Below are 26,883 nucleotides of genomic sequence, written 5' to 3' on the forward strand. Positions count from 1 at the left end.
CCCAACCTCACTCCAAGGACTGAAGCCTGGTCCCTGGGTCCCGGGGGTGGGGTGGGGGGGCAGGGGAGGCGGCCAGGGCCCCCTCACACAGGACCTGTCTTCTCACTGGGCGCTTCAGCTGCAACTACAGCCCTACCTGCAAAGGGGCCAGAGACAGGCAGAGGCGGGGGAGCGGGCTCCATCCTGGCACATGATGCCAACCTGAATCAGATGGACTTTAAAATGGAGAGGGCTGCAGATGTCCTGGCGGGCAGAAGGAACATGGACTTTGGAGGCAGGAAGGCCTGCCCTAGTATGACAGACCAGGGTCTGATGCGAGACAACCGATGGCCTGTCCTCCGCCTCAGCTTTCTGATCTGTGAGCCGCACAGCCGCCTCGGTTTCCATAAGGGCCGGACGGGGACACTTAGCTCCGGGCCTGCAGGTGACAAGTGTCTGAGAAGCCCCTCTGCCTCACCGGGGCTGTTCAGCCTATCGGGTGCTGGCGAGGAGGCCTTGGTGCTGGGATCTGCAGAGCTTGACCAGCCGTCCCGCAGAGCCTCCGGACTCCAGAGCCCATTCCTGGACGTCTAGAGAGGGGAGGCCCTGGGGGCGCAGGTGTGGGTGGGAGAGGAAGGGAGAGGGCTGAGTGCCCACCCTGACGGGAGGGAACCCTGGGGGCCGGGGCTTTCAGGCCGCAGGGCGTGGAGCACCTGGCCCACGCACACTCTGTGACACACATGGGCAAAGCCGCTTGGCCCTTTGGCCTTGGCTTCCCCATTTGCGAAACAAGGAGGCCTGAGTTCCCTTCGTGGGAAACCTCTGGAATTCCGTGAGGCTGTGTGGAGGGAGGCCCAGTGGGCCCGTCTCGGTGGCACGGGAGGGAGGCTGCCCCTGGGAAAACGGGCAAACCCCACAGACACCTGCCCCAGACATCGCACCTGCCCCACGTACCCAGTGGCCCAGCCCATGGCATAGACGTCATTGTTCCCATTGCGCCGGAGGAAACGGGGGCTCCGGACCCCTCACACAGGCACTCAGGCTCTCTGTGCCCACCACCTGGCGGGGAGAGGTTTCCAGTTCAAGGCCGGAGGCACGCCGCATCCCTGAGTGCTCTAAGGAGTGGGGAGCAGGGAGCCAACGTGGCTGCAATTCTGACTTTGCAGCCGCTCCCGATGAGTAAGCAAACGGGAAGCGGCCTCCCAGTCCTCAGGGGCGCCTGGAGAGGCCAAGGCACAAGCCTCCAGGGGGCAGAGCCACGACAGCCCCAGGGGAAAGGAGGCCTGGGCAGGGCTGGACTGCGGCCCGGGAAGGAGCCGGCATGTTGCCAGGAGAGCCCAGAGCGCGGGGCGCATCTGCATCTGGAGGGCCTGATTGATCGTGCCGCTCAGAGTGGATATATTTTTTAATAATCTGTTTCCAAAATTAGCCTTCCTCTGTATAGCAGCGATCACAAACAGCATGAGACGCATTTTTTTTTTTTTAACCTGTCCGTGGTAGATATTTGCTTGCCTTCAAGAGAGAAGCAGATGAAGGTGCTGGTCCCCGGACCCCCGCAGCCTGGGGGCTGGGGAGCGCCTGGCCCCCCTCGAGTCCAGAGCTCACGAACCAGAGGAGATGCAGGGAGGCCACGCCCACCTGACTCAGGGCTCCTCCCTCCCTCTCCCCCGGCTGCCATCAGCTCTCTGCACCTTGGTGTCCTTGGCCACGAGATGGCGGTGGTTGTGGGTTTTTTATGTGGGGTTAAAATAAATGTGGAGTTAAACATAGTAGATGCTCGTTAAACATTCAGGGAACGCTAGCTTCATCCCCCCGTCTTTGTCCTCCTGGTGGCTTTGGAGCACTGATTCCTTCGTGGTTTTACAGGCCCTGCTGGTGCCAGATTGTAAATGCTCATTTTTAACTCAGGCCCCCTTTGGATGCAGGTGACCAGTGGGCCCCCTTCTGCTCTTGCTGGTGCCTTCTTCGGGGAGCTCCCGGCTCTCTCTACCAGTCAGGGTGTTCCGCTGCTGGGTGTTCCGTTTCCGCTTTTCTTAATTCAAAACAGTAGCTTCTCCCTGCACTCCCTGGATAGAAACGGTGTCGGGGCCGATACGCTCGCCTTGATCTGCTCCTCCAAGGGCACGTACCCTTGACCCCTACTGGAAGACTGCCAGTGAGCGCCCGTGTCTCGATGGCTCGCGTGTAAAAGCTGCTGGTGTTACACTAAGTGCCTGCTGCGTGCCCTGCCCCGTGCTGGGCTGGGCGAGAACAGTGTCAGGGCGGCCCCGGTCCCCCGCCACCTGCCCCAAGAGCCCCTCTCTGGAGGAGGAAGGGAGTGAGGGGAAAACACAGGCCATAGTGCAATGGCCGCTGGTGTGGGGCGGGCTGCGGGCAGGGGCCGTAGGAGCTTGGGAAAGGAAAGACGTAGTTAGTGTCGGCTCTCTGGAAGACAGGGTCCCGAGCTGAGCCTCAAAAGATGACAGAGTTGGGACTGGCTGAGAGGAAGGGACAGGAGTCAGCACCTGAAGCGAGGCCTCCAGATGGGGCTGAGCTGGGCAGCCAGCGGCAAACGGCTCCGAGCCCTTGCTCGCCTCGTTCGGGAATCAGGCATCAAGTCCCTGGGGTGCTGCGGTGTGGCTGGCGGGACCCCCCTGGCTGAGGCGCGGCGGCCGGTCACCCCTGCTTCTCCCTGCTCCTGGGCCAAGGCGGGCTCCGCCTGAGCCCGCCTGCTCCCATCGGGGTAGCCCTGGCCTCTGTGCAGAACCGGGGCCAGGAGGCCTTGATTCCGGAAGTTTCAGAGGACCGCTCCATGACTGCGCCAGCCAGCAGCCCTCTCTCAAGAGCCCCCGCCGCCGGCTTCCGGGGACCCCCCAGGACTTTCCCAGCACGGCCCTCATCCCTCGCGTTTCCGGGGAGTAGTGCTGACTGCTTGGTTTCCCCTCTCATTTCTTTCTGGAATTCATCTACATCAAAGCGAGATCCCTTATGCTCAGCGCTCAACAAGGCTGTGGTGATTAAGCACTTAAATTGATTAATCAAATTTCCTGTGATGAGAAGTACTGTCATTCATTAATCTGAGCGGGATTATAAATAAGAGATGGCAGATACAGGAGACGAACGTGTTGACAGATGGAGGCGACGGCCTGAATCACAAGCAGGCGCCTGCTTCCTGAGGGCTCGAGCTGCAGGCAGCCCGGGGACAGAGCTTCCCTAAAGACAAAATTAGACCGAGATTAAAGTATCCCCGTTTTAATAAAGAACTATGCATAGATGAGCGGGCGGCCGGGGAGGGGAGGGTGCAGGTTTGCATACCAATGGCCAGACTGTGTTCAGGGACGCGGTGACAGGGCTGCTGGAGGGACGCGGCTCGGCCCGGAGCAGACCCCACAGCCTTGCACACGAGTTGAGAACATGGGTTTTGGAGTCAGACCAGGCCGGGTTCAAATCCCGCCTCCACGGCTCACTCGCCGCGTGACTCGGCTGAGGTTCTTACTCTCTCTTGAGCCTCTGTCCCCCGCTGGTGAGATGCAGGTGACATGTACCCTCCTCAGGGCGTCGTTAGGATTAGATGAGGCGGTGTCTGTGAGGCACTGTGTACGCATACCACAAATATTGATTGAGCGCCGACTGGATGCCCGTACCGTGCCGCCATTTAGAGATTTACAAGGAAAAGGATGGACGTGGTCCCCGCCCCTCTTAGGGCTGGCGTTCCTGCAGAGAACAGATATGACACACGGGCCCCGCTTCATGGCTCCATTCCGGTGGCAGCGAGGGCCATGGAGAAGCGCAGGGTCAGGGAGGGTGGGTAGTAACCGGGGAGCCTGACCTCTCTTGGGGCATGGCGACCACCTTGAGGAAGGAGCAACAGGGCTGAGCTCTGAGCAGGGCCTAGGGCTGCAGTGTGAAGAGGTGCGGCGTGGAGAGAGGCCACAGAACCGTTCCCCGGGGAGAGAAGAGTGTGAGAGGGGGCCCTGGCAACAGGAAGGGGCAGGCCCAGAGGGGCGCCGTCCAGGGCCCAGCGGGGGCAGACGCACAGCAAGCCAGGAGGGCTGCAGCCGCGGGTAAGGCTGGACACGGGCAGCCAGTACCCAGAGCTTCGGGCCGTGTTGAGGATTCGGGTTTTAGGCATCAGTACCCCCCAGGTGGAGGCTTTGTGAGGGGCTTGGGGGAGGCGGTGGGGTCTCCCCACCAAGGTGCAGAAGGGAACGGCCAGCCACCACCCTGGACTCCCCAGGTGCCGCGTTCTCGGTTGACCTCGCGGACACACACGTCCCCTGGTCTACCCACGTGTGGTTCCTGCCCCCCGGGGACACTGCCTGACTCATGGCCACACTGATGCTAATGGAACTTCAGTTCCCAGCTCAAGTATGTGGCTTTCCCAAGAGGTCAAAGCCCCAGGGACAGCGCTCCCACCCCGAGCACTGAGGCCTCTTGTTCGTGACCCAGTCTCAGATTTGACCCACCCCTCATATGTGCCTGACGCCTGTGGCCCGGCTCATGCCATCAGTCGGCACCAGGACGCAGGGACCACAGCGGCTCTGGTCCCCAGCGCATCGTCAGAACATGCAGGGGCCTGCCACATCAGCATATGCACGTGGAGTTCACAGATGCTGAGTCGGGGTGGCCTTGGAAGCATCACAGAGGCGGTGGTGGCCGTGCCAGGGAGAGCGGGCAGGGTAGAGAACCGCCCAGCCCTGACATGCACATCAGCATCTTCTGGGTATCGGGGCCCGGACCACGTCAGCACAATGACATTTACTGAGCTCCTGCTTGGGGTATGGCCCCGCTGAGGCACTGGGAACCCGTTCTTGCCTTCCAGGAACATTGAGTAAGACAGGGGAGGTGGGCCAGTGAAGAGATAATCGCGATGCGCTGAGGTTAGGGTCCCACAGAGGGAAGCCCAGGACAGGGGAAGGGGACTTTCTAGGATGGGCGGATGCCAGGGCTGGGATTCGTCAGAGATGTAGGAAGTGGGAGAAGTGCAAATGGGGGTTCGAGGCAGACGGGTGGACACAGGCCAAGTGCCACGGCCCCTCTAGTCCTGACACCCTTTTCTGTCTGTTTTTACCTCCTGACGTCCCGGTCAGAGTCTCCAGGCAGCCTCTGCAGGGGCCCTGGCTCCTCAGGCCCCAGGGGGCCCGGCCTCACCTGCTCCTCTGCCCCGACACAAGGACCCGGAAAGGTCATTCTCAGGCTGCTGGGCTCACGCACTGCGATCAACCAGCAAGCCCTGTGAGCCCTCCCTGGGGCCCCTGGGAAGAATCCGCAAGAGTTTGAGGGGGTGGGGAGACGGGAGAAGCCGAACTCCCTCGCTTGTAGGAAACCCACTGGTGCTCAGTGAGATGAAAACTATCACTCCTGGCTGAATTGGCCCCTTCCACTGTTTCGCTAAATAATTAAAGACTCCTTATGAAAAGAGTTACCGTCTTAAAGATGTCAGCCCTTCATCTCTCGTGTCCCGCCTCTGGAGTGTGTCCTCGGGGCCGTGTGCAAGCACTCCTGCCGAGGATAACCTTTGCCCTGGAACCCAAGAGCATCTCAAGTAGCTTTTGAAGACCCACTGTGTGCCTGGCACCGTGAGGTGCGTAGACGTCTGTCAGCTCAGCCTGGGCCTCTCCTGCCACAGTGGCTTCTACAGCATAACTTAGGGCTGGCACAGGCCTTAACGGGTCTCAGAATACAAGGGGGAGACGGCAGGGTGGGCTCCCGTCCATCTTCCATGATGGACTTCCTTTGTGCTGCCCACGCCTACGTGCTGCTTCCCTCCTCCCCGGGCACCAGGCTGGCGGGGGCAGGCAAGCTACGGAAGGCCCCGTTTCTGCCATGGAGGTGTGCCCACCGGGGGAGGGAGGGGGCTGGGAAGCAGAGGAAGGACCACCCAGCGCTGCCGGGGAGAGTCAGAGCCTGGATCAGAGGAGCAGTGAGTGTTCGCACGGCACCCTGAGGGACAAATGCAAGTTCACGGAGCCTGGAAACAGGGCTTTCCCCAACACTTCAAAAACAAAGCACGGCAGATGAAAGACAGAGAGAGGTCTGAAAGTGTGTGGCACGCTCAGGGATTCATTCCACAAACAAACGAGCGCCTACTGTCTGCCAGAAACGATGCCAGGTGCTGAGAATACAGAAGTGAGTGTGACAGGACCCACCCCCCATACGGTTTGCAGGCTGGCAGGGGGGGCGGGCTAGAAGCAGCCTCTGATGCTTCGTGAAATGTGCTCCAATGAAAGCATCCTCCAGCCACCTCTGTAGCACCAAGGAAGGAGTGATTACCTCGATGGCTTCCAGGAGGAGGTGTGTCCAGGCAGGTTGGGAGGGAGACTCAGAATTCGCTCAGATGCAGGTGGCCTGAACAGATGGGGCACGGAGGGAGGTGTCGACGGATGAGACCAAGGAAGGACTGAGGAGCAGAGGGGAGAGGCGGGGGTCTCCCGTGTGGGAGATCCGGAGTGCTGGGAAGGGGGAGGAGGAGAGATTGCAGAAAATCTCACAGAAAGGAGGTGGTGGCAGAGTTGGAAAGAGCGGCGAGCCCACGGGAGCCGTGGTTTGAGCAGAGTCTAAACGGATGGTCAGCGGAGTGATCCGCAAGGAGCTGGGAAGCGGGGCTGGGGGTCCTGCAAGGTGTGAGCGCCCAGCCACAGCAGAAGTGCCTTCCCGGGGTGACCCTGGACCCGGGCGAGTCTCCCCCGGGGGTTGTCTCAAGACCCCTCACAAGCTGGAAGGACTCTGTTGACCTCAGAACTGGAAGGCCCAGGCTACCTGATGCCGGAGGAATCCGGGGGCAGGACAAGGACTTGACCTCCATCGGGGGCTCCACCTTCATCACATCTACCCTCACGTTAGTAGCGTCTTGGCACTTGGTTGGAATTTTTCTTCTGAGAAGATCTGTGGTCACCTCCTAAGTGGTGAAAATCTCAATTTGCTGCAATTAGTAATGGCCGGAGGTGACAGGACCCAGGCTTGGAAGTGTCACCTGATGTGAGTCCCACTGGGTGGAGGCTGGACCTTGACTTGGGCATTCAGGAGTCCAGATGGTGTCATGGGTGGACCTGAGCTGCCGACGCCTGGCCCCACCTAGGAGCGACCTGACTTTCTTCATTTCCGTTTCCTAGAAAATGAGGGACTGGGGCTGGTGTGCAGATGATCCCTTTCAGCTCCAAACAGTTTCCAACTCGATGCGTCTCCCACCCACCCGCTCACCTTGCTGTCGGCAAGAGTTAAGTTTTAATGAGAAAAGAATTTCTCTCTGGAATATTGAGTATAATTAAAACTCTGCTGTGAAAAAAAAAAATAAAAAATTAAAAAAAAAAAAGTCCAGCAAACACGGAGAGTACTAGAGGAAGTGAAAATGTTAAAACACAACCCCCATTTCCCTCTCCCTACGACATGGATTATTAAGTCAGGTTTGAAAAAGTTCCTATTAAATATTTAAATATTGCATTAAATATTCATCATCTCAAAAATTGCTTCCTAACCGATCCTTAGGTAAATATAACAATATTTGATCACAAAAGCTGCACAGCCTGACAGGCTCAGAGAGGGTGAGAATCTGTCTGCGGCTGGGTTCCCACGGGCGCGGGGAATCCCGCTCAGGGGGGGAGGCCGGGAGGGCAGGACGGAGGAGAGCCTCAGGGCTGCGGAGGTGCCGCTGAGACCTGAGCCCGCTGGCGGGGCTCCCCTCCAGGGCTGCCTCCCCACTAGGGCCGGGTGAGGGGTGTTTCTCCAGGGTCCCCCCCCCCCCAGACCGTGCACATGGCTCTGCCCTTCCTTGTGTGGGCATCTGGTCTACCGAAGACCAGTATAACCAGCCGTCTGCGGGCAGCACCGGTAGAGGGCCCCCCACTGCAGCCTCCCAGGTGTAGGGGTTCAGTCGGCAGAGGCCCTACAGCAGCACTCCCCCACCTCAGTGTTGTTGACTGGATCACCGTTTCTGGCACTGCAGGTGCACCGCCCGGCCTCCACTGCAGCGGCCACGCCCGTGTGAAATGGCCCCCGACGCCGCGCAGTGTCCTCTGGGTGCAAAACCACCCCCCGTTGAGAACTCCGCTCTCAGGAAAGGCAGTAAATACCTGCTGGGTGCTGGCTGGAGGGAGGGGAAGTCAAGCCAGGCGTAGTACGGGGCCAGTTTCGCACGGGCGTGGGTGCGGCGGCTGGGGACTGCTGAGCCCCGGCCACGAGCGGCCACGGGGCCAGCTCGCGGTTCCCACGTGGCACCTTCCCCGAAGGCCTCAGAGCTGGTGGCCTCCATCCATCTGCTGCCCCGTTCCGGACCTCCCCCACTGGGGCCCCAACCTCATCGCCACAGAGCCCCTCCCGCATCCAGCCGCAAGACAGCCTCCTCCCTCGAGGCCCACTCTGGGCCTCCTTCTGCACCCAGGCTCCCCGGCCCTGCCCTCCCCGGGCCCCCTCGGCTGCCTTCCCACACTCGAGGGGCAATGAGGTGACCAGCCCACCGATTGCCCGGATCACTGTCGCCGGTAGGTGAGCAGACCCTCACCTCTGCCACCAGCTCTCCTTGCCCCCCTCGCGCCAGTCCTGGGTGTGGGCAGAGCAGAAAGTCCGGTGCCACAGCCTCCCCCACCTCCATCCTCCTTCCCTGGGCAGGTCCCGGGGTGGGGAGGAGGCCACAAGTGTTGAGGGGCTCCCCCCACCGGCAGCCGGCATGGCATGGGGGCGAGGGCTCTCCTGGGCAGAGTTCCGATGACTGGCTGTCAGCGCTAGCTCCCTGGGTTGGCAGACAGGAGGGTGTGAAACCCCACACTTCAGTGCATCTGGAATGTTCTTGGAGGGAGGACTGTGTGCCAGGAGAGAGTCTGCTGTCCCGTTGGACGGGCACCTCCCCACCCCATTTGGTCTGCCGCAGAGGCTCAGGCTGTTTTGCACACAAAGATAGAAGGGCGTTCCAAGGTGGAGAAGCAGAACATTTCCCACAATGATCAGTAATCTCCTGTGAGTAGTGATCCCAACATGGCCTGTCTGGGCACTTTGGGGTGAGAGGTGGCAGGGAGAGTGAGCCAGAGGCTCAGAGCGGCTAGGAGCCACTGCTGAGTAGGAAAGGTGGCCGGCTGACACATCTTTAATGAAGACAGCAGAGGCCGACCCCGGGAGTATGGGGCATGCCCTGGACGGGCCACAGAGCTGCTGAGCCAGTGGGACACCGGCCTGGACCCCTCTGCAGGGTGGGTCCGGGGTTTCCTAACCCGCAGCCGTCCCCGGGGTAGGGCGCAGGGACCCCCTGGCATTTTCCTGAGATGAGGCCCCCGAGGACAGGCGTGGCCACCCCCTCCCCCCACCCCCCCAGTCTGAGGTCCTGAACCCACCTTCATGGCCACGGCCTCAGCGTCTTCTCCTAGAAGACAGGCCAACGTAAATGCTGGCTCTTCTCTCTTCTCAAAGCAGCATCCCAGCGCGAAAGCCTTGGCTCAACGGAACAGTGGGTCTGGGTTCGAGTTCTAACCCTGCCATCACATTACCCTGACGGCTCAGTGTCCTGTGTGGGGAGGTGGGACAAAGGGTGAGGTCCTGAGGACAGAGGGAGGATGCATGCCAAGCAGCCAGGGTGCGGCCACATGTCCGTAGACAACTTTGGCCAGACGCATGGAAAAGCCCGGGGAGGTGACCCAGGTAGCCGAGCTTCCTGCAGAACACGGGACGTGTGGCGTCACACAGGAGGTCTCTGTTAGCAGCCGCGGCCAGGGGCAAAGCAGGGCCCTCAAGGCCGCGGCCCACCTCTGGTGAGCAGGTGCAAGGGGGGGAGGGATGGAACCGCGGCGCGCGCTGGCCTCGTAAGCGGCACAGACGCAGACCCCGAGACGGGTGGGACCGAGTTTTCCACAGGCGCCCGGGGCCGTGAGCTGCCACTTCGCCACGCCGTCTGCAAGATGCAATACGCCTCTTGCAGGTTAGCAGCGTATTGGATTCCGACGACTCGTGTTTTAAGGCTGCCGAATAGTTGCAGGCGACAGAAAACCTGTTTCTTTCCCATTTTATACATCCAGGAGATTTGTACCACATGCAGCCGGCGTGTCATTACACACTTCAAAATGCTGCATTCTCCCTTTCCAGAACCTGCGGATCTACCGCGAGGCGGATAGAATGCGGGGCTGAGGGTGAGGGCCCTTCTGCCGGGGCCCGAGAAAGCAGCTAAGTGGAGGGTGCCTGCCTCTTGCCATTAAGAATCCAGCCCACCGCCTCCACCCCCGGGGAGGCGCATCTCCTGGCGGCTGCAGGACAATCTGTTATTTCCCCAGGGAGGCTGGGGAACGTGCTCGCGGGGGAGAAGCGGGTGTAATTACAGAGGCCCAGGCAGGGCACTGCTTTAATGCATGTAGGGTCCGCTGCTTGACTTAAGTACACCTTGCTGAGCCCTGAGACTGCGCCCTGCACTCTCACTGTGCCCAAGCTCCTGGTCCGGGGAGACCGCCCCCCACCTCGTCCCCCCCCCAACCTGCCTCCCCAACCTGGGCCCCCCCCCCCCCCACCTGGCCCTGTTAGTGTGGAACCAGCCCCTTCTCCAGTTGAGAGCCATTTGTGTTATGATCTCCTTTGCAGATGGCACGTCTCAGGACCTATGGGGGTGGGTTTTGGAAAGTGGATTTCCGGAACTTCAGATCTCAGCATGCAGAGCGGCTACAGTTGCCTAGATGGCAGTGAGCGGCTCAGGCTCTGGTCCCCGCCCTGCACAGGGCCTCCCTTCCTGCCTGCTCTGGGGATACAGAGCCCAGTAAACTGGAAACTCAGGCTCCGTCTCTCCTGTGCTAACTTTCCTCCTTTGGCCCAACTAGCTTTTCCAGAACGTTCAGTGCCAGGGGAGACACAGAGGAACATGGGTCCAAACCTCCTTGAGAAGCTTTTCAATGGGGAGGGAGGCCCTCTTTCCTTTCTTCCTCCTCAGTGTAGGCTCCTTGCAAGGCCTAGGGTAGACCATTGAGTGTGGGCAGAGCCTCTGCCCACGAAGCTCTAACAGCACAAGTCATTGCCAGCCCACTCAGGTGGCCCTTCGGCCTGCTGCCCTTGGCAATCCCGCCTTCTTCTGCTGGGTCCCAACACCATGCCATTCCCAAATACCTCCTCTGGGCTGGGCCTTGTGCAGACCTGGGGTTGAGGGGGGATGTCAGCAGAGGGAAAGGGTCAAGCCCATGCCCATGGGGAGTGGGCAGGCTCACTGAGAAGATAAGACCCTCAGAAAAGTGCATGGAGCGGGGTTGCCAAGAGCCAGGGCAGCTCCTCCTTAAGGGCTGAGATTTAGACAGCAGGTGCACTAGGCGGGAAGCCCGGCAAGGAGGGTGGGTCAGCCCTGCCCTGAGATGTGAGCCCCCGAGGCCAGGGTCAGCTTTGTCTGGTTCCCTATCAAAGTGCCAGCATCTTGAAAGGGCCTACCGCATGATAGGTGCTCAGTAGGCGTACCTCAGCTGAATAGGTGGGCTTGTAGATGGGCGTCTGTCTCCTGGGTCCTTTCGAGTTCCTGGAGCTGAGGTAGCTTCTCCAGGGACAGGGGGCAGCGGGACCCCTGTCCCTGGTTTGTGCCTGGGCCACAGTTTTGTTTTGTTTTTAGTTGAGGTGAAGTTCACATAACATAAAATTAACCCTTTTAAAGCAAGCAATTCAGCGGTTTCTGGAACATTCACAAGGTTGTGCGGCCATCACCTTTATCTCCTTCCAAAACCTTTCCGTCCTCCACAAAAGAAATCCTGTTCTACTACACAGCTCCTCCTTCCCCCCCCCCCGCCCCCGCCCCAAGTAAATCTGCTTTCTGACTCTGTGCATTTGCTTACTCTGGACATTTCATATACAGGAATCACACAATACGTGGCCTTTCGGGTCCGGCTTCTTTCACTCCGTGGAGTGTTTTCAAGGTTCACACACGTTGGAGTGTGTGTCGTGTCTCATTCCTTCTTCTGGCCCAACAATGTCCCATTGTGTGGCTGTGGCTCATTCTGTTTACCCATCCGGCCGTTGACGGCCGTGTGGGCCGCTTCTGTCTTTTGTGAAGAGCTGAGCGCGCGCGGGTGTGCGAGCCGCTTTGAGGGGCTGTTTTTCATTCTTTGGGAGTTGCTAGGTCATATGGTAATTCTGTGTTTAACTTTCGGAGGGATGGGCCAACAGCTTCTCCAAAGGTTCAAAAGAGATTTTTGAATAGGCTTCCAGGCTCTGAGGAAGCAGAGGCCCCCACCATTCAGGGGAGGGAGGTTGGAGGGGGCACTGCATGTGTTGGGGAGCAGGAGAGGGAGTGAGAGCAGGAGAGGGAGTGGGGCAGAGAGCTCGCACCCCAGCCCTGGGGATGGGATCCGTGGTAGAGAAGGGGTGTCCTCACTGGGGGGTGGGGAGCACCATCCTCCTATGCTGGGAGCAGGGTGTATCTGGGGAAACTGAGGAAGCATGTGTTAATGGAAGACTGCCTGTGCTCTGGTCATAGAAAACATGTGGGCGTTTCATCTTCCTTCAATCTAACAAACCTGCAAGGTCTAGGGCATCAGCTCCCCGCCCTCTGCTAATAAGGACTTTGAGGTTCAAGGAGACCAAGCTCCTCCGCATACACGACCTTCCCAGTCCTTAGTGCTTTAAAGTGCCTGAGAGTTTCCAGCTCAGGCCTGGCTCCAGTGCCCACATGCTGGCCGCAGGGGCAGATCAGGAAGGGCAGGGAGGGGCTCTGCCCCCCAACTCAGTTCTCCTCCAGAGGTGCCCGGGCCTGGACACAAACACTCTGTCTGAAGGCCTGGCTCCCTGGGGACATTCTCGCCTCCCCCTGCTCTCCCACGGGGCCAGCATCCCTCGTGTCCTATATTCAAAGGACGGGAGGCCTCTCGTTCAAGGTCATGGAGACCTCCGAGTGCCAGCCCTTCCTCCTGCAAACTCCTGGTACCTCCTTGGGTGGCCATTACTGTTCAAGCCTCACTCCTGTTACTATCATCACTACTATTTCCATTCTACAGATGAAGACGTAAGACATCGAAGCTCAGGGCCCTGAGTGACTTCAGTTCATGTCCCTAAGTGTCAGCAGGCTCACGGGGGCGTCCGATGTGCTCAGGCACTTGGAGGCACCGAGAGCAGGGCCTGGTGAGGGTGGGACGTCCCCACGTGTTTCCAGCACATTTGTTTCTAGGGGAAGGGGTGCGGCTCAGTACTTCCTGAGGTTCCCAAGACAGCCAGACTTGCCACCCACCGGCATCTCTCTGTGGCCGGAGCCGGCCAGCGGCATGATCCCGTTTGGGTGTGTTTCTGACACAGGCCCCCAGATCGATCGCCTGCCGCCGGGGACGCTCCCTTCACCGGAGGGGTCTTCCCTGCCGCCCTCTCTCTTTGTGGTGATGTTTTTGTGAACTTGAGAAAAAATCAGGAAAAGGCCGATTCCTTCTGTCCAGCCCATTAATTCTGCATGCTCAGGCCCAAATTAACCTTGGCAAGGCTTCGAGAGGAGAGAGTAATTCTAACCTTAAAAATCTGCTGATTAAAGCTGGTTTCAGGAATTCGATTCCACTTAATGTCTTGGCAGGGAGCCCAGCCTCACATTAACACGGCCACAGACTCGGGTCCTGGCATTTCCCTCCACCTTCTTAATAAACAAAACCCCGTTGCCTGTTTGAAGCGAGAATTCCTTTCCCGGACTCCCTTGCTGCACGAAGCTGTGTGTGTGCCTTGCAGAGCACCGTGGGCACCTGGGTGGTGTCACAGGTGCCCGGGAGGGGCGGCGCTGAGAGCTGGGTTCCAGCAGGCCCTGAAGCAGAGCAATAATTACAGCAGAGATGCCGGGCCCTCGGGCCCCAAGCGTACCGAGCAGGGCAGGCGTCAGAGCAGGGGCTCCTTTCTGGGCAGCCCTCTGCCTTCCGTGCCGCCTACAATGGCCTCTGGGGACTTTAGGAGCCCAAGTGCCAGTGTTTGCACATCTCCCAAGCCCCTGCACCTTCTGGGAACAGGGACCAAGGGATGGGTCATGAGTAAAGACAAGGGCCAGCTACCTGGAACATACACATACACCGAAAACCCTCAGCGCCAAAAGACACAGCCGCTGGCCTCCTATAGAGACTCCGCGTTCCCCACTAGCAGTCACTTTGGCTAAAATGTGCAAAGCGTTGCTAAGGCGTGTCAGCCTCAACAGGCCACCTGGCAAGGGGAGCACCAGAGCAAGAGCTACTCGTGGGAGTCCACTTTCCCCCTCAGAGTCCACAGTCCGGGGCTGTTGGTGGAAGGAGGGGAGGAGGGGAGGAGGGGAGGCCACGACCGGCAGAAGCCACTTTCTAGATCAGTTCCAGCCCCTTGGCAGGGCACCAAGAAACAGGTCTCAGCAATACACTTTGATGAGAGAAAGGAAATTTCACTTTACTTGTTTATTATTTGTGCCCGGTACTTTTAGGAAGTATTTGAGATAGAAACAGCCCAGATATGTTGCCGTAGGCTCAAAGAACAAGAACGCGAGTGTGGGGAGAGAGCTGAGTCAGGGGACGTGGGTCTGTACATAGAGGGACAGAGATAGAGAGACGGAGGGAGGGAGAGACAGAAGGAGAGAGGATAGTTTCCCCACCCAGCACACCTGGCGAGGAGGGGCACGGTGGGATGGACCCCCTCCGAGGGCCCTGGGGGACCAAGTGCCCCAAGGGATTTCCGAGATGTGGAAATGCCCCCGGAGGCCTGGCTTCTGCAGCTGTTTGGCAAGCGTGGGGGGTGGGCAGGAGCCCACACCCGCCTGGCTGAGGGTGGCAAGGGTGGGAAGGCAGGCAGGTAAGGGCCACCAGGTGCCTGGACTGGACCCCTGGCAGGAGCCCAGAACAGGGCCCTTGGGCCAACCAGGATGACTGCAGAGTTGAGCCCGCGGCCCCCACTCCTGCCCCGCCTGCTCTGCGGGAGAGCCAGGGCTCGGATCCCCTCCTTCCCTAAATCTAAATTTACCTCATTATCAATTTTTAGCTATTACTCCATTTTATACCCACTAATTTATTAATCCTGAAACCCCCCAAAAACAATAAAACTGAAGCTCCAGGAATTTTATTTATATCTTTAAACATGATTTTTATGCCTTTTTATCTAGAAATTCATTTAATCTTTATTGCTGTCCTCACTCATGTCATGGTTAGGCTGCGGCAGCTCTGCTCGGATGTGCTGTCCTGGGGACGCTGTCCCTTGGCGGGGGGGGGGGGGGGGGTGGGGGGCCAGGTGAGCAGAGGCGGGGGGAGGGGCACAGGGGGGCCAGCGCGAGGCCATACCTGGCGGGGCCTGATGTTCTACAGTGGCCCTGGGGCAAGACGTCACCTCCCTGGTCCCTGGAAAAGGCTGGCGGTGAGAGGCATCTCGTTGCTCGTGCTGTCCCCTGATCTCTGCCCTTTAGTTCCCCTTCGGGTCCTTTTTCCAGAGACCTAAAGGGCCCACGTGCTATAAAGATGGTCTAGAATTTTCTATGGAGATGTTGGGGAGCCTCCAGCATGAGGCCCCCTCTCTTGACCCACCCATAGCACCTCTTAGCGCTTCTCCCCACTCCTCATCCAGACCCAGAGGCACTGAAGGCCTCCCAGGGACACCAGAAACCCCTCCTGGAGAGTCCCTTTGGCTCTCTCTGCTTGCCCAAGGTGCCGCTACCCCTGCGCACCCCCTCCCCCAAGCTCCTGCCGATGCCGGTCCCCAGGGTCTGGGGGTGCACAGGACTGTCTGCAGGGCAGTGGGGTGGGGTGCACATGTGTCCTAGGCCTGCTGGGCTCTGCCCCATTCTGGCTCTGTCCCTTGCACACCGCTGGTCTGTGGGGACGGAGCAGAGAGCTGCCAGCCTTCCATAGTTTGCTGCCCCATCCCTTTCTCTCTGCCCCTCAATTCCTCCGGCTCTGGGGACCTGACCTCCGCAGCCAAGCTAGGCCACCTGGTCCCCAGTGTCCCTTTGGTGTGTGCACCACAACTTCTGCCCATAAGCTGGGGGTGAATTCCCAGAGCTCAGATTCCAGCTTTAACGCGTCCCTGTGACCTTGGGTTAGACACTACTCTCTCTGAGCCCCAGCTCCCACATCTGCAGAGAGGGCATCCTCTTCCGGGATAACGGAGAGGACCCCGGTCTTTTCCCCATCTCCTGGGTCACCTGTGGCACCAAGCACAGGGGAGACACTCGATTAATTGGCAAAAAGACCAGTTATTGTAATGTCCTGGAAAAGCAGGCCACCAGGACGCCAGGCCTGGAGGTAGCCAGTCTCAGGGAGGGCGAGTTCCTTGAGGTTCTGGAGAATGAATCTTTGGGAGCCTGCCCACCCCAGCCCAGAGAGGCCCCCCCCCCAAGAAAATACAGGCCCAGGCCAGCCCCCTTGCCCTCTAGCCTCAGTCCCCCGCTGTGGCAAGCCTGAGCTGCGTTGGGAGATGCCTTTGCTGATTGTCTTAGGAGACAGGCCAGGATGGAGACCCGGTCAATGATGATCTAATATTCCAGATCTCTCCTGTCACCCAACCCAGAGGCCAGATCAGACTGCAATCCATTTAGCTCAAACTAATTTTAAAGCAATTCACTATTTAACAAGTTCTGAGGCCCAGTGCTTTTGCAGGCAGCATGCGAATTGAATCATTTGGTCTAATCTTAGATTAATACGAACCAAATCCTTCAGTGAGGACGGTCCTGGGAGCAGCCTGGGACTTTACCCCTTTGTCTTTGCCGCAGGCAGGCCCTGCAGAAAGCCTGACCCTCAGCCACTGGCCTGGATGCCTGAGTGATGCTGCCAGGGGCTGGCCCACTGGGCAGGGTCAGACGGGGTGGGTCTGAGTTCCCCTCTGCCTCTTCCTAGCCCAGGTGGCCTTGGACAAACTGCTAGCCTGTCCAGCCTCAGCCTTCCCCAGGATGTCTCTGTGCGGGGCAACATAGAGCTAGAGACAAGAGAAAGTCCACGTCACCCCACCAGTGCCCCTACACGAGACCTTCTAGTGCCTCTGGGGATGTGCTCCGGCTTCCGGGGGGCCCCAGGGAGCATCAGGCTGTGTACCATGCGGCAGCAGCTGCTGGTCCAGGGAGATCTGGAAGGTGCTTGTGGGTTTTCCCTTCACTTGCTCCTTGGAGAGCACCTGCTTCTCCCAGGATGTCAAAGCTTTGGCAGCAAAGGAACCGTGTTTACCCCCTTCCATGAGCCCTGCAGCTCTGTCTGCCCAGGTGCCTTCCTGCCCACCCCCCCCCCCCCCCCCCCGCCCTACGAGTCCCAGGGCCGGCTCACAGCTCAGGCAGGTGAGACACTTTGGTGCCTCTAGGGTCACCCTGGAAGGATGGGGCTCTCATGGGAGAGAAGAAAGCACCAGGAAGACATAGGGCCACGAGAGGCGGAGACAGCGGCTGGGAGGGAAAGCTGGGGGGATCAGATCCAAAGTTCTGATTCTGCACCTGCACTTGTTCCTCAAATCCCCGGAGCCCCCCAGTCCTTCCAGGAAACCTGCTTCAACAAGCAGGGTCTGGACCAGTGCCGCAGGGCAGAGCCATAAGAACCGCAGGGCCTTTGCTTCCACGCAAGGCCGTCCGCCGACCGCTCATCACTGGTCTCATGGGGGTTCAGCAGAACGGTCTGTGGGTTCACAGACTCGGCCACCCAACATCGGGACCAATCCTCTGTGGTCCCTTGCAGAGGATTCAGATGGGAAAGCTGGGAAGAAGGCGACATCCTTGCCCACGCCCCTCCTTCCGCCTAGAAACTTCTCTCGTCCACCTGACCTGGTCTTTTCCACCTGTCGTCCCCCGGCCCGCGGCTCCTCATCACAAATGTCACTTCCTCTTCAGCACGGCAAAGACTCTTCCCTCCCCCGGCCTCCCTTGCACTTAGCATCGGCCCTGTTTCGACCTGGTTTTGTTGGTTTGCTTGTCTCTTTCTCCCACAGGGGAGACTGGGGGGTCACAGAGGACGGGGGCTAGGGACAGGCACGGAGTCGACAACAGTGAGAACTTGTTTACCACAGAGCCAGGGCCCGGCCCGGCCCCAGGTGCCCTTTTTCAGAGGGGGTGGCTGTCACTCCATCCACTAGGGGAAGTGCCTCTCACCTGCCCCTGCCCAGGATCTTCTGAACAAGTGGCCCCTTACCCCTTCATCACTTCAGGGCAGGATTAAATTGTTATCTTCTGGGTGGATTCTCCCTTCCCTTCTATTATCTCTTTGTCTTCTGTCTCCTTTATACCAGAACGCATTTTTTAAACTATTCATCTTTGTCATGTAAACATCAGATTCAAGTGTGTGAGAGAAACTAGGCCCCTAAAAATCTTCTTTCACTCTGATTGCCGCTGTGCGGACGGTCACCTTCCCGATGGGAGGGTGGTGAGGCCAGGCCACAGGGGGAGCACAGGGGCCACCGCCAGAAGCCTAACCCAGCTCTCAGGGTTCTAAGCGGAGATGTGCCATAAACACCCTAGTCTGAGGACACAGCAGGTATCGTCCCTGCATTGGAGAAGGCTTTGGGCGTGGGAAGAGGCAGGGAGCGGGCTTTCTGTCACAGCACAGGGGGCTCTGGGAGACACTGGCTGACTGATTCAAGATGTGGAATGACACGTACCAACCTGCAGGCATACCAGCTTCCCAGAGTGGAGCCAACGTCCAAAAGCCCAACCTCCGTGTTCTGTCTTGCCCCAAACCCTGGTTCCCCCAAATCCCAGCTATTGGGGTTTTAGGCTCCAAGAGTCTCAGCCAAACATCTCTACCCTGGGTGTCCACTCTCATCGTCTAGAGCCACAGTGTCCAATTGGAGCTTTCTGTGATGATGGAATGTTCCATCCCATCAAACCCAGGAGCCACCACCTACCAGCTGTTGAACGCTGGAAGTGAGGCTAGTAGACTGGGGAACCGAAGTTTCGATTTTATTTCATTCTACTAAATTTGAATTTGAACAGCCACACGTGGCTGGTAGCTGCCATGTTGGAAACCGCCACGCTGGAGAGGCCTGGGCAATGCACCTTCCAGCAATCCGTGGAGTAAGAGGCCGGGCTCACACTTTCCCAGAGATGAAGGTCAACAGCAAACCTTGGCTTTGCAGGTGGTGGGAGGTGGCCCCAGGAAACAGAATGAAATGTTTGCTCCAGAGAAGCGATTTCGCTGGCAGCCGAGGCCATAGAGGTGTTTTGTTCCTCTAAAGGAAAGGGCCAAATCACCTATACATCCCCAATAGCACACTGGCTACTTTCAGCTTTCTGTGCCTTAACATCACTGAATGCTGCTCAGTTAATAAATAAGGTGCGTGACCGGTAGAGGAAGCCATGTGTTCACTGAGTACCTACTACATGCCAAGAAGCCCTCTGGTCCAAGTACCGGGCCTGAGTGTTGGCTAATCTCGCGAGAGGCATCGAGGGTGACGTGCAACGTACTCAGGCCCAGGAAACAAACACCCGGAATTAGGTCCAATTGGAAAGACATCAGAGCCCTGTGAAAGCTTCCATGGACAGGATGGAAGCTGTGATCTGTTCGATACTGTCCTGTGTCACGCGCATTTGTTAAATGAGCAAACTGTCGCTCCCACGCGTTTAGGCCTGCGCTGCCCCCGCTTTGGCTTAGATACTCACATGACGTGGAAGTCAAGCACAGTTTCCTGAGCACCTGCTCTGTGGAAAGCACCGTGGGGAATTTTACAAAGGACAATACAATTCGCGTTCTTGCCAATCTGATGAGACTTGTGCCCATAAGCTGGGGGTGAATTCCCAGAGCTCGGATTCCAGCTTTAACGCGTCCCTGTGACCTTGGGTTAGACACTACTGTCTCTGAGCCCCAGCTCCCACATCTGCAGAGAGGGCATCATACCACCCTCTTCCGGGATAACGGAGAGGACCCCGGTCTCTTCCCCATCTCCTGGGTCACCTGTGGCACCAAGCACAGGGGAGACACTCGATTAGCCAGGACTGTGGGCAAACTATGCCCACAGGCTGGATGTGGCCCACCACCTAGTTTTGCACAAGCTGAGCTCGGATGGTGTTTACATTTTATAATGGTTGGTTGGGGGAAAAAAATCAATAGAAGAAGAATGTTCATGACACGTGAAATTCTGCCCAATTCAAGTGACAAAATCCACGAATGAGGTTTTGTTGGGACACGGCCACACCCATTTATTTACCTATGGTCCAAAGCTACTTCTGTCCTATAAAGTCAGGGTTGAGCAGTTGTAACAGTGACCGTCTGACCCACAGGCTGAGAATATTTACTCTCTGGCCCTTTACAGAAAGTGCCAGCCCCTGTGAGACAGGAGGCAGGAGTGCAGATGTGCGAAGCCTACATGATGGTGGTGGTGAATAGCATGCCTGAGGCAGAATCCACACCCTCGTGGCTGCCCTTGACCCTGGGAGGCCCTTTCCGGGGACCGCTTCCACTGGCCGGGTCAGGAAGGGCTTCCTGGGATACAGAGGCCCTGGATGGACTCGGGCTGAGTGGGGTTTGCACTGGCAGTGGGACCCCACGAGGGGAATTGTAGAAACAGGAGCCACAAGGCCTGCCTGGGGACAGTGAGCCGGCCGTGTTCTGTAGCCCTGGCTGAAAGGGGAAAACAGAGGGCTGGGCTTTTGGTGGGGGGCAGGGAAGGGAAGGAAAGTGGGGAAGGGACACAGAGGCAGGGAAGGAGGGAGGAAGGGAGGAAGAGGGGGAAAGAGACGAGGGAGGTAGGGAGGGAGAGGTGGAGAGAGAGGTGGAGAATCAGCTGGTCACAGAAGCCATCGAGGGCTGGACAGAAAGGAGAGGCACCTGGTGATGTCCCAATATCACAACCAGTAAACTTGGCTCATCACACAGAGATGTCCCCCTCTTTCATCCACTGAAGCCATCGGGTGTTGAGCCTTGGCAGACGGTCTGGCAGGTGGGGGACCTCCCTCCCCCGACAGCTGAGTCTGTGGGGAGAAATCCACTGGAGGAGATTTGCAGCCAAGGTGCTCTCTCTTTGTAGGAAGAGTTTATCTTGACTTGAAGGCAGCTCCCGTTTACTATTGGTTTCCCTATAAATTTATCTTTCCTTTTTATTTAAGAAGGGGGAGAAAAGCCCCATAGTGTCACATAAGCAATTTTGAGTATTTAAGAAAAACTCCTTCCCTGCTCAGCTGTCATGTTCACAGGAAGCTGTCAGACCTTAATTCCGCAAATATAACGATTTTGAAAGTTGCTTCCAGCTAGGGGTGAGGTTCTCCCGAATTTCCTATAAATAGCTAGTTGCTTTCTCTTTTTCCTTCTTTGTACACACACATCAACCAGGGACTCACGGCACGCTTTCCCCCACACACCCCCACACGCGTGTGCACGTGCACCTCACGCTTACGTGCACACACACACACAGCTGCGTCCACCAGCTCTGGAAGACGACTCTCCCCCCAATCGCATCATGGCTCCTAGACGAAAAACTCAACCCACGGAGCCCCCAGGGGAGCCCCAAGCCTGATCAAAAAGCACCAGGAGTTTGTAAAACACAGATCGCCACCGACAGACTTGATTGCTTTTTTGATTAGTGAAAGAATGGATTTGATACACTGCCTCGTCCGATAACGTGCAGTTAATCCCCAGTTGTCATATGGGCTAGAAGTGGGCCAAGAGCTGCCAGGTGATGACGTGGTGACAAAGGCACCCGGGAAGAGAGGGTGGCACCGGGGCTGTGGGCTGGCTGGGGGTGCCCTGTGAACGGAAGGGGAGAGGACCAGGGCGTGGAGCACGTGGCGAGGCAGGCCGGTCACATGCTGAGCCTCATCAGGTTCACGCCTCCCCTGCTCCATCCGCCTGCAGGCTGGGCTGCGTGTTGCAAAAGCCAGCCTGAGGGGACACTTGCTCCCGGGCATCTCTGTTTCCTTCCCACGCCATCCCTGTGCCCAGATTGCGGTTTCCAGCCCAGACTGAGCACCATTCTGTGCATTCTGTGTCTCTACTAGCTTGTCTTCCAAACTCCTTGAACTCACCAGGTAGGAATCTGAAACCAGCCTCTCCCCCAGCAGGCTGCTGTACCCCCAGGGTTTTCTGTCCCGGTGCCTGGGACCCCTTGTCCCCCCACGCTTGTCTGAACAGGTGCACGGGCGTCGCCCTCGCACCCGGCGAGCGTGGCCACTTCTCCACACCTGCACGGCCGCCACCATCCAGTGCCGGGGCGGCTCCCGACTCACAGGGCTGGCCCCAGTGCCCTCACCTCCCTTGGCTGTCTTCCCTGGCCACACTGTGCCGCGGTGAGCTTCCGAAAGGCAGACCCGGTCATGACATCCGAGGGCAAAGTCAAGCTCCTGGCTGTGGCCCCCATGGCTTGTTGTCACCTGACCTACTTCGTCTCCCCCACCTGGACCCTCGTCATGCTTGGCCTTGCATCCAGGGTCCTATGGTTCCTCAAGCCAGCCTCTGCCTCACCTCCTGTCCCCACCTGCTTTTCCTGCTGCTGGGATGATGATCCGCCCCCCCCCCCCCCACTCTTCCCTCAGCCGCGCAGTCCCTCCAATGCCCTCTCCCACTGTCCTCTGGGACTGTTCTGGGCATCAGCTCTTGACCCTCACAGCCACCCAGGAGACAGGAGGAGGAAGGTGCCCACATCACAGCCTAGAAGGACAAGGACCCTCCTAGCAGGTCTCGTACCCCAAGCAGGACCCGTCTCTCCAGAAGCCCCTCTTTGCTGACTCCAGCTCACCAAGGGTGGATTCTGGGAAGCCTCTCCTCCCACAGGGACAGTAAACCAGCTACTCAACATGAGTCAGATTTCCCTGAAACTGAAGCTGAGCGCTTTAAGCATTCAATGTGGAGCCATTTTCCAGGATGGTTTTCTAGTATGTAGTTTAAAGTCCTGAGCCTTTGGAATAACACAAGCAAAAATGAACCATTTATTGCCTTCAGGTCCTGTACCCTGTACTGGGCTGTGGAGACCGGTGGGACACTTGTTGGCCACCGTCATTCAGAGGGTCTGAGGCTCCCTGCCTCATCCTGGAGCTTCCAGTCCCGGAAGTACAGATGGGCAGTGAGCCATGGGAGGGACCCAGCGTGCTGGGCAAGGCAACATGGGGAGGGGGGCATGCGCTTGGGCTCCTTGAGTCCTTGGGGTTCTAGAGGGGGCTTCCCTTCCTCCCTCGATGCTACTTGACATGGTTCGCTCTCATCAGGGGTCCGCTGTCCCTCTCTCCAGCCTTCATCGATGATGCCTCTCATCTGTGGAGACCAGAGACATCAGATCACCAGGGTGGTTAGAGTAATATCTAAAAATAGAGTAACTAGGTTCTGAGTGAGGCCCTGAGGGTTCCTCTGATTAAAATGCATGAGCCTTGATGTAGAAATGGTGATTTTTCTTTTTAACATCATCCTGCTCATTGGATGGTTCTGGGCACTTCTGGGCAGGTGAGGTTGCCCACAGGTGCTAGGGAAGCCCAGGGGAGGGGGGGGGGCGTGCTTTCTACTTCCTGTGGACTCTCAGAAGGGACACACAGTAGGTGTTGGAGTCCCAGGGAGTCCTCATGTGTAGTTCAAAGATGCTGCAGCCTGGCCCACACAGATCAGCAGTGAACTTGAGGGGGGGTGGGGAATGGAGGCGCAAATCAACCACATTCTTTTCAAGTTCGAGAGAAAGCAGTGGAAAGAGAAGGAGACAGGTGAAGGGGGGAAGTCTGCAAACCCTCAAGAGGAATGAACAGTGAGAAAAAGCGGATGCGTGGCCTTTTATTTCAAAGAGACAGGAGAGAGTTCTTCTCTCAACAATTTATGTCTCTCTCCATTTGGCTCATTACATGAGCCAAAGTAATGAAACTTCCCACGAGAATATGCAAACTCCAAAGGAAAAGAACTGATAAAAGTCGCAGGGTGGGCTGTTCATTCATGGCAAATGAGAGCTCACAGGAAATGTCCAAACAGGCGCCTCTCTCGGCAAGAAGGAGTGAGTTATCAAAAATAACAGTAAAAAAAGAAACACGGCGTATTAAAAAACAGAAGAGTCAGGAAAGTATATTGCCTTCTTAATAATAAATACGTTTCGTGGGCAAGAATTGCAAGGGAATCGTTTAAATTAATTTCCGCTTTGTTTGGTTGGTTTATACAGGGTTTGGTCCCAGCTGACAGCAATCTGTAAAAGTTCTAACATATTGGAAATCTGATTTTCTTACAGCCAGAGTCCCATAGTCCAAACTGATTTCTCTTTCAACTCTGCTAATCAGACAGGGCTCAAATGGATTCCTGGTAGAACCGAATCGCACTTGGTCTTTTGGGGGTATATTAAAAAATTTCTGGTATAAGCTTTAAATGCAGAGAGAGCTGCTGGCCAGTTGTCACTGCAGTGTGGTGTGAGGGGCAGTGGGGGGCGGGGGTGGCAATGGCCGTGGCTCGGATGAGCAACGAGGGGCCCAGGGAAGACCTTGCCCATCCCCGGCCTGCAAGGCTCTGGTGCCCTGCCTTCTCTTTCTGCCCCACCGATTGTGGAGCAGGTGTTTGGGAAGCCAGGGAAACACGACAGGAGAGGGAAGGAGAGAGTCCTGGTTTGAAGGCAAAACCCTGGCCACCCCGAGACTCGCATAATTGGGTTCTGAGAGGACCCTAGAGGACTGTCCTCCTCACCAGGCCCCACTCTCCCCCTCCGCCTGCAAGCCCGTCCCCACTGCTGGCCCTGACTGTCCTGTCTCCGGGTCCTAGCGTCCCTCCTCACTGTGCGCCCCCCCAAACCGAATCCATCTGTGAAAGATGCAGGCTTCACCTTAGAACAAACACAAATGTGATTGAACAGACTAAATAGAAGCCAGCAAGTGGGGCATGCACGAGGGGCCTCTCGGTTTCTGGAGGTCAGTCCTACGAAGTGCCACCCCCAGCCTCAGAGGTCCTGCCATCCAGGGCTGCCCCGCTCACCCGGTGTGATACCCTTGACCAGGAAATGTCTGGAGAGTGTGTGTGTGTGTGTGTGTGTGTGTGTGTGTGTGTGTGTGAATCAATCCCACACACGTTCAGCCCCTCCCCGTACACCAAGGGGTCTTAACCTAGGCTCTGTGAATGAACTTCAGGGTAACCCCCAGCCCCTACAATTATGGGCAAAACGCACACGAATGTGCATTCCCGCGTCCCCACCTCTTCTGGGTTCTCATGTGCCTCCATGGCCCCTAAAAGGGAAAGCACCCAGCTGTCCGCCCGGGTTTGCCTGCTGCCTTGCCCACTGTGCTTCTTAGATTCCGACCCGGACCTCGGTCCCGGCCCCGGAGCCAGGCGCACGGGCACCGGCCCTCGGCCTCCCAGGGTGCCGGTGGCGTCCGCGGCCCTTTCTCGCTCCTTCTCTGTTGCGCCGTCTCTCTCTCTCCCTTCCTTCCCTCTTGCCAACTGAATTCTCGTTTTTCCTCTCTCCCTAGTGCTTGTACGGCTGCTATGTCCATTCCTCCATCATCCCCACCTTCCACCGGAGGTGCTACTGGCTCCTTCAGGTAGGTGGCTGGGACTGGATTCTTCTTCCGTCTCCGGTGCTGCGGAAGGTCTGTGGAGGGAGCTGCGTGGGCGTGGGGTCCGGCGTGCGGCGGCTTCGGGCGGGGGTGCCCCGGCCAGAGCTCCTAGGGGCATTGGCGTGTGGTGCTGAGGCCAGGTGTGTGGCCGGCCTGGTGTGCTGTGCGATGCCAGGAAGGGGAGAGGCCTGGGGTGGGGGGTGGGGGGGGCCGTCCTTCCGCCCCATGAGAGTAAAGCCCCACCGGGTGCTTCCAGGGTGGCTCGGTTTCCTCTTGATGAGGACGGAAAGAAGGCTGAGCGTCTGCCCGACTGCAGAATGCCCGTTGGCCGAAAGCTGTGCGTTCACATTCTCTTGTGGGTTAGTCAGTCGTTGGCACTCGTGGAAAATCGGCTCTCAGAGGCATGCCAGCGGCAGCCGGATTGATCGGAAGGGTTGTTGGGAGAGCGGGGGCCCACGGCTCAGCGGGAAGGAGCCCAGGAATCGATCTGTGATGTCTGACGGAGTAAGGGGCGGAGGAGCCCCCCGGCCACCCTCGCTCCACAAGGGTGACCTGGCTCCCAGCTCTGTGTCCATGGTGCCCGTGCACAGCCTCACGGAGTCGGGCCTGGCTCGGGGCCGCGGCCGCCCAGCCTCTTGCCTGTTGGTGGTCAGTGGCGGTCAGAGAGCCCGGCAGAGGGTGCCGCCGTGTGAGTGGGAGGGTCCGAGGGACCCATCAGCGAGGCTCGACCTGGTCCTTTGCAAAGCTTGTCCCCGATCGGCAGCCGCTCTCTGTGGGCCCAGGCATTGCTGCCTCTGACCTTTCCCACTGTGGTTCTAACCATCTGTATCCACAGCAGTTCAAGTGAGCCCGCCCCTGGCCCCGGCGGCCGGAAGAGCTCCCTGGCTTGGGGAGTACGGTCAGGAAGGGTCTGGCAGATTAGAAAGCAAGCCCCTGACACCATGGTGTGTATTCAGAGAGCTGAGGCCTCACGTGCCAGAGCGCAGAGGGGCCACTGGTCCCAGGGAAGGTGGCCTGGAAAGCATCTGCGGGGCCCAGAGCCATCTTGGTGTGGACGCCGAGGCTCTGCCTGGACAAGGCTCTCGGTCTGTCGGCTCTGCCCAGCTCCTGCCTCCTTGCCCTTCTCCCTCAGTTCCAGAAACAATTGTCTGCGGTTCAGCAAGTTCATTAGCAGATGACGCCTGAGACTGTCCAAGGATGTGCTGATTTGCAAAGACACGGCTTCCCTGACATCTTGCCCTGTTGTCATTTTTCGGGTTCCTCTCCCTGGGAGGCTGGGCTGGTGGCAGTGGGGGTTTCTAACTGCTCGGCCCTGCTTCCTTGTGAAAGGGGCCTCCAGCGTGGTCATGGGACGATACTTCTCGTCTTGTTAACCCAAAAGGTTCTCTGTTCCGCCTGGCAGAGGAGCGGAGTGTGGGACCTCCACCTCTAGAGCAGGGATCTGGTACAGCGGGGGCCATGTCCTTGTGCCCCAGGGTCACGCTCTGGCTGCTGAGAGGTATTTTCACCTTGAGCAGCCTGTGGCCCTGTGAACTCCTCCCTGGACTCTGAAGGCCCCGGGGCCTGTTTTGGCTTTTTTCCTTTTCAGTTTCATGCCCCATCCAAAT

General features: G+C 58.1%; 1 protein-coding gene and 1 long non-coding RNA gene across 8 annotated transcripts in view; one reads left to right on the top strand and one right to left on the bottom strand.

The window, feature by feature from the left end:
• The window catches only part of CAMTA1 (calmodulin binding transcription activator 1), an 829,903-nt gene that overhangs the window by 556,742 nt on the left and 246,278 nt on the right, over positions 1-26,883 (top strand). For all 7 annotated transcript variants that reach the window (XM_086715554.1, XM_086715556.1, XM_086715555.1 and 4 more), the window contains one exon: positions 25,190-25,261. In XM_086715554.1, coding sequence (XP_086571680.1) covers positions 25,190-25,261 — 72 coding nt within the window. The remainder of the gene's footprint in view (positions 1-25,189; positions 25,262-26,883) is intronic.
• On the bottom strand, positions 22,677-26,069 carry LOC147577745 (uncharacterized). The gene is made up of 2 exons (XR_015254415.1): positions 25,231-26,069; positions 22,677-23,021 (listed from the first exon to the last, which is right to left on the bottom strand). It is a non-coding gene; the product is annotated as an uncharacterized LOC147577745 (long non-coding RNA).

This window comes from Puma concolor, chromosome C1 (assembly GCF_028749965.1).
Source record: "Puma concolor isolate L17-30 chromosome C1, mPumCon1.1.hap2, whole genome shotgun sequence".
Taxonomy (NCBI): Eukaryota; Metazoa; Chordata; class Mammalia; order Carnivora; family Felidae; genus Puma; species Puma concolor.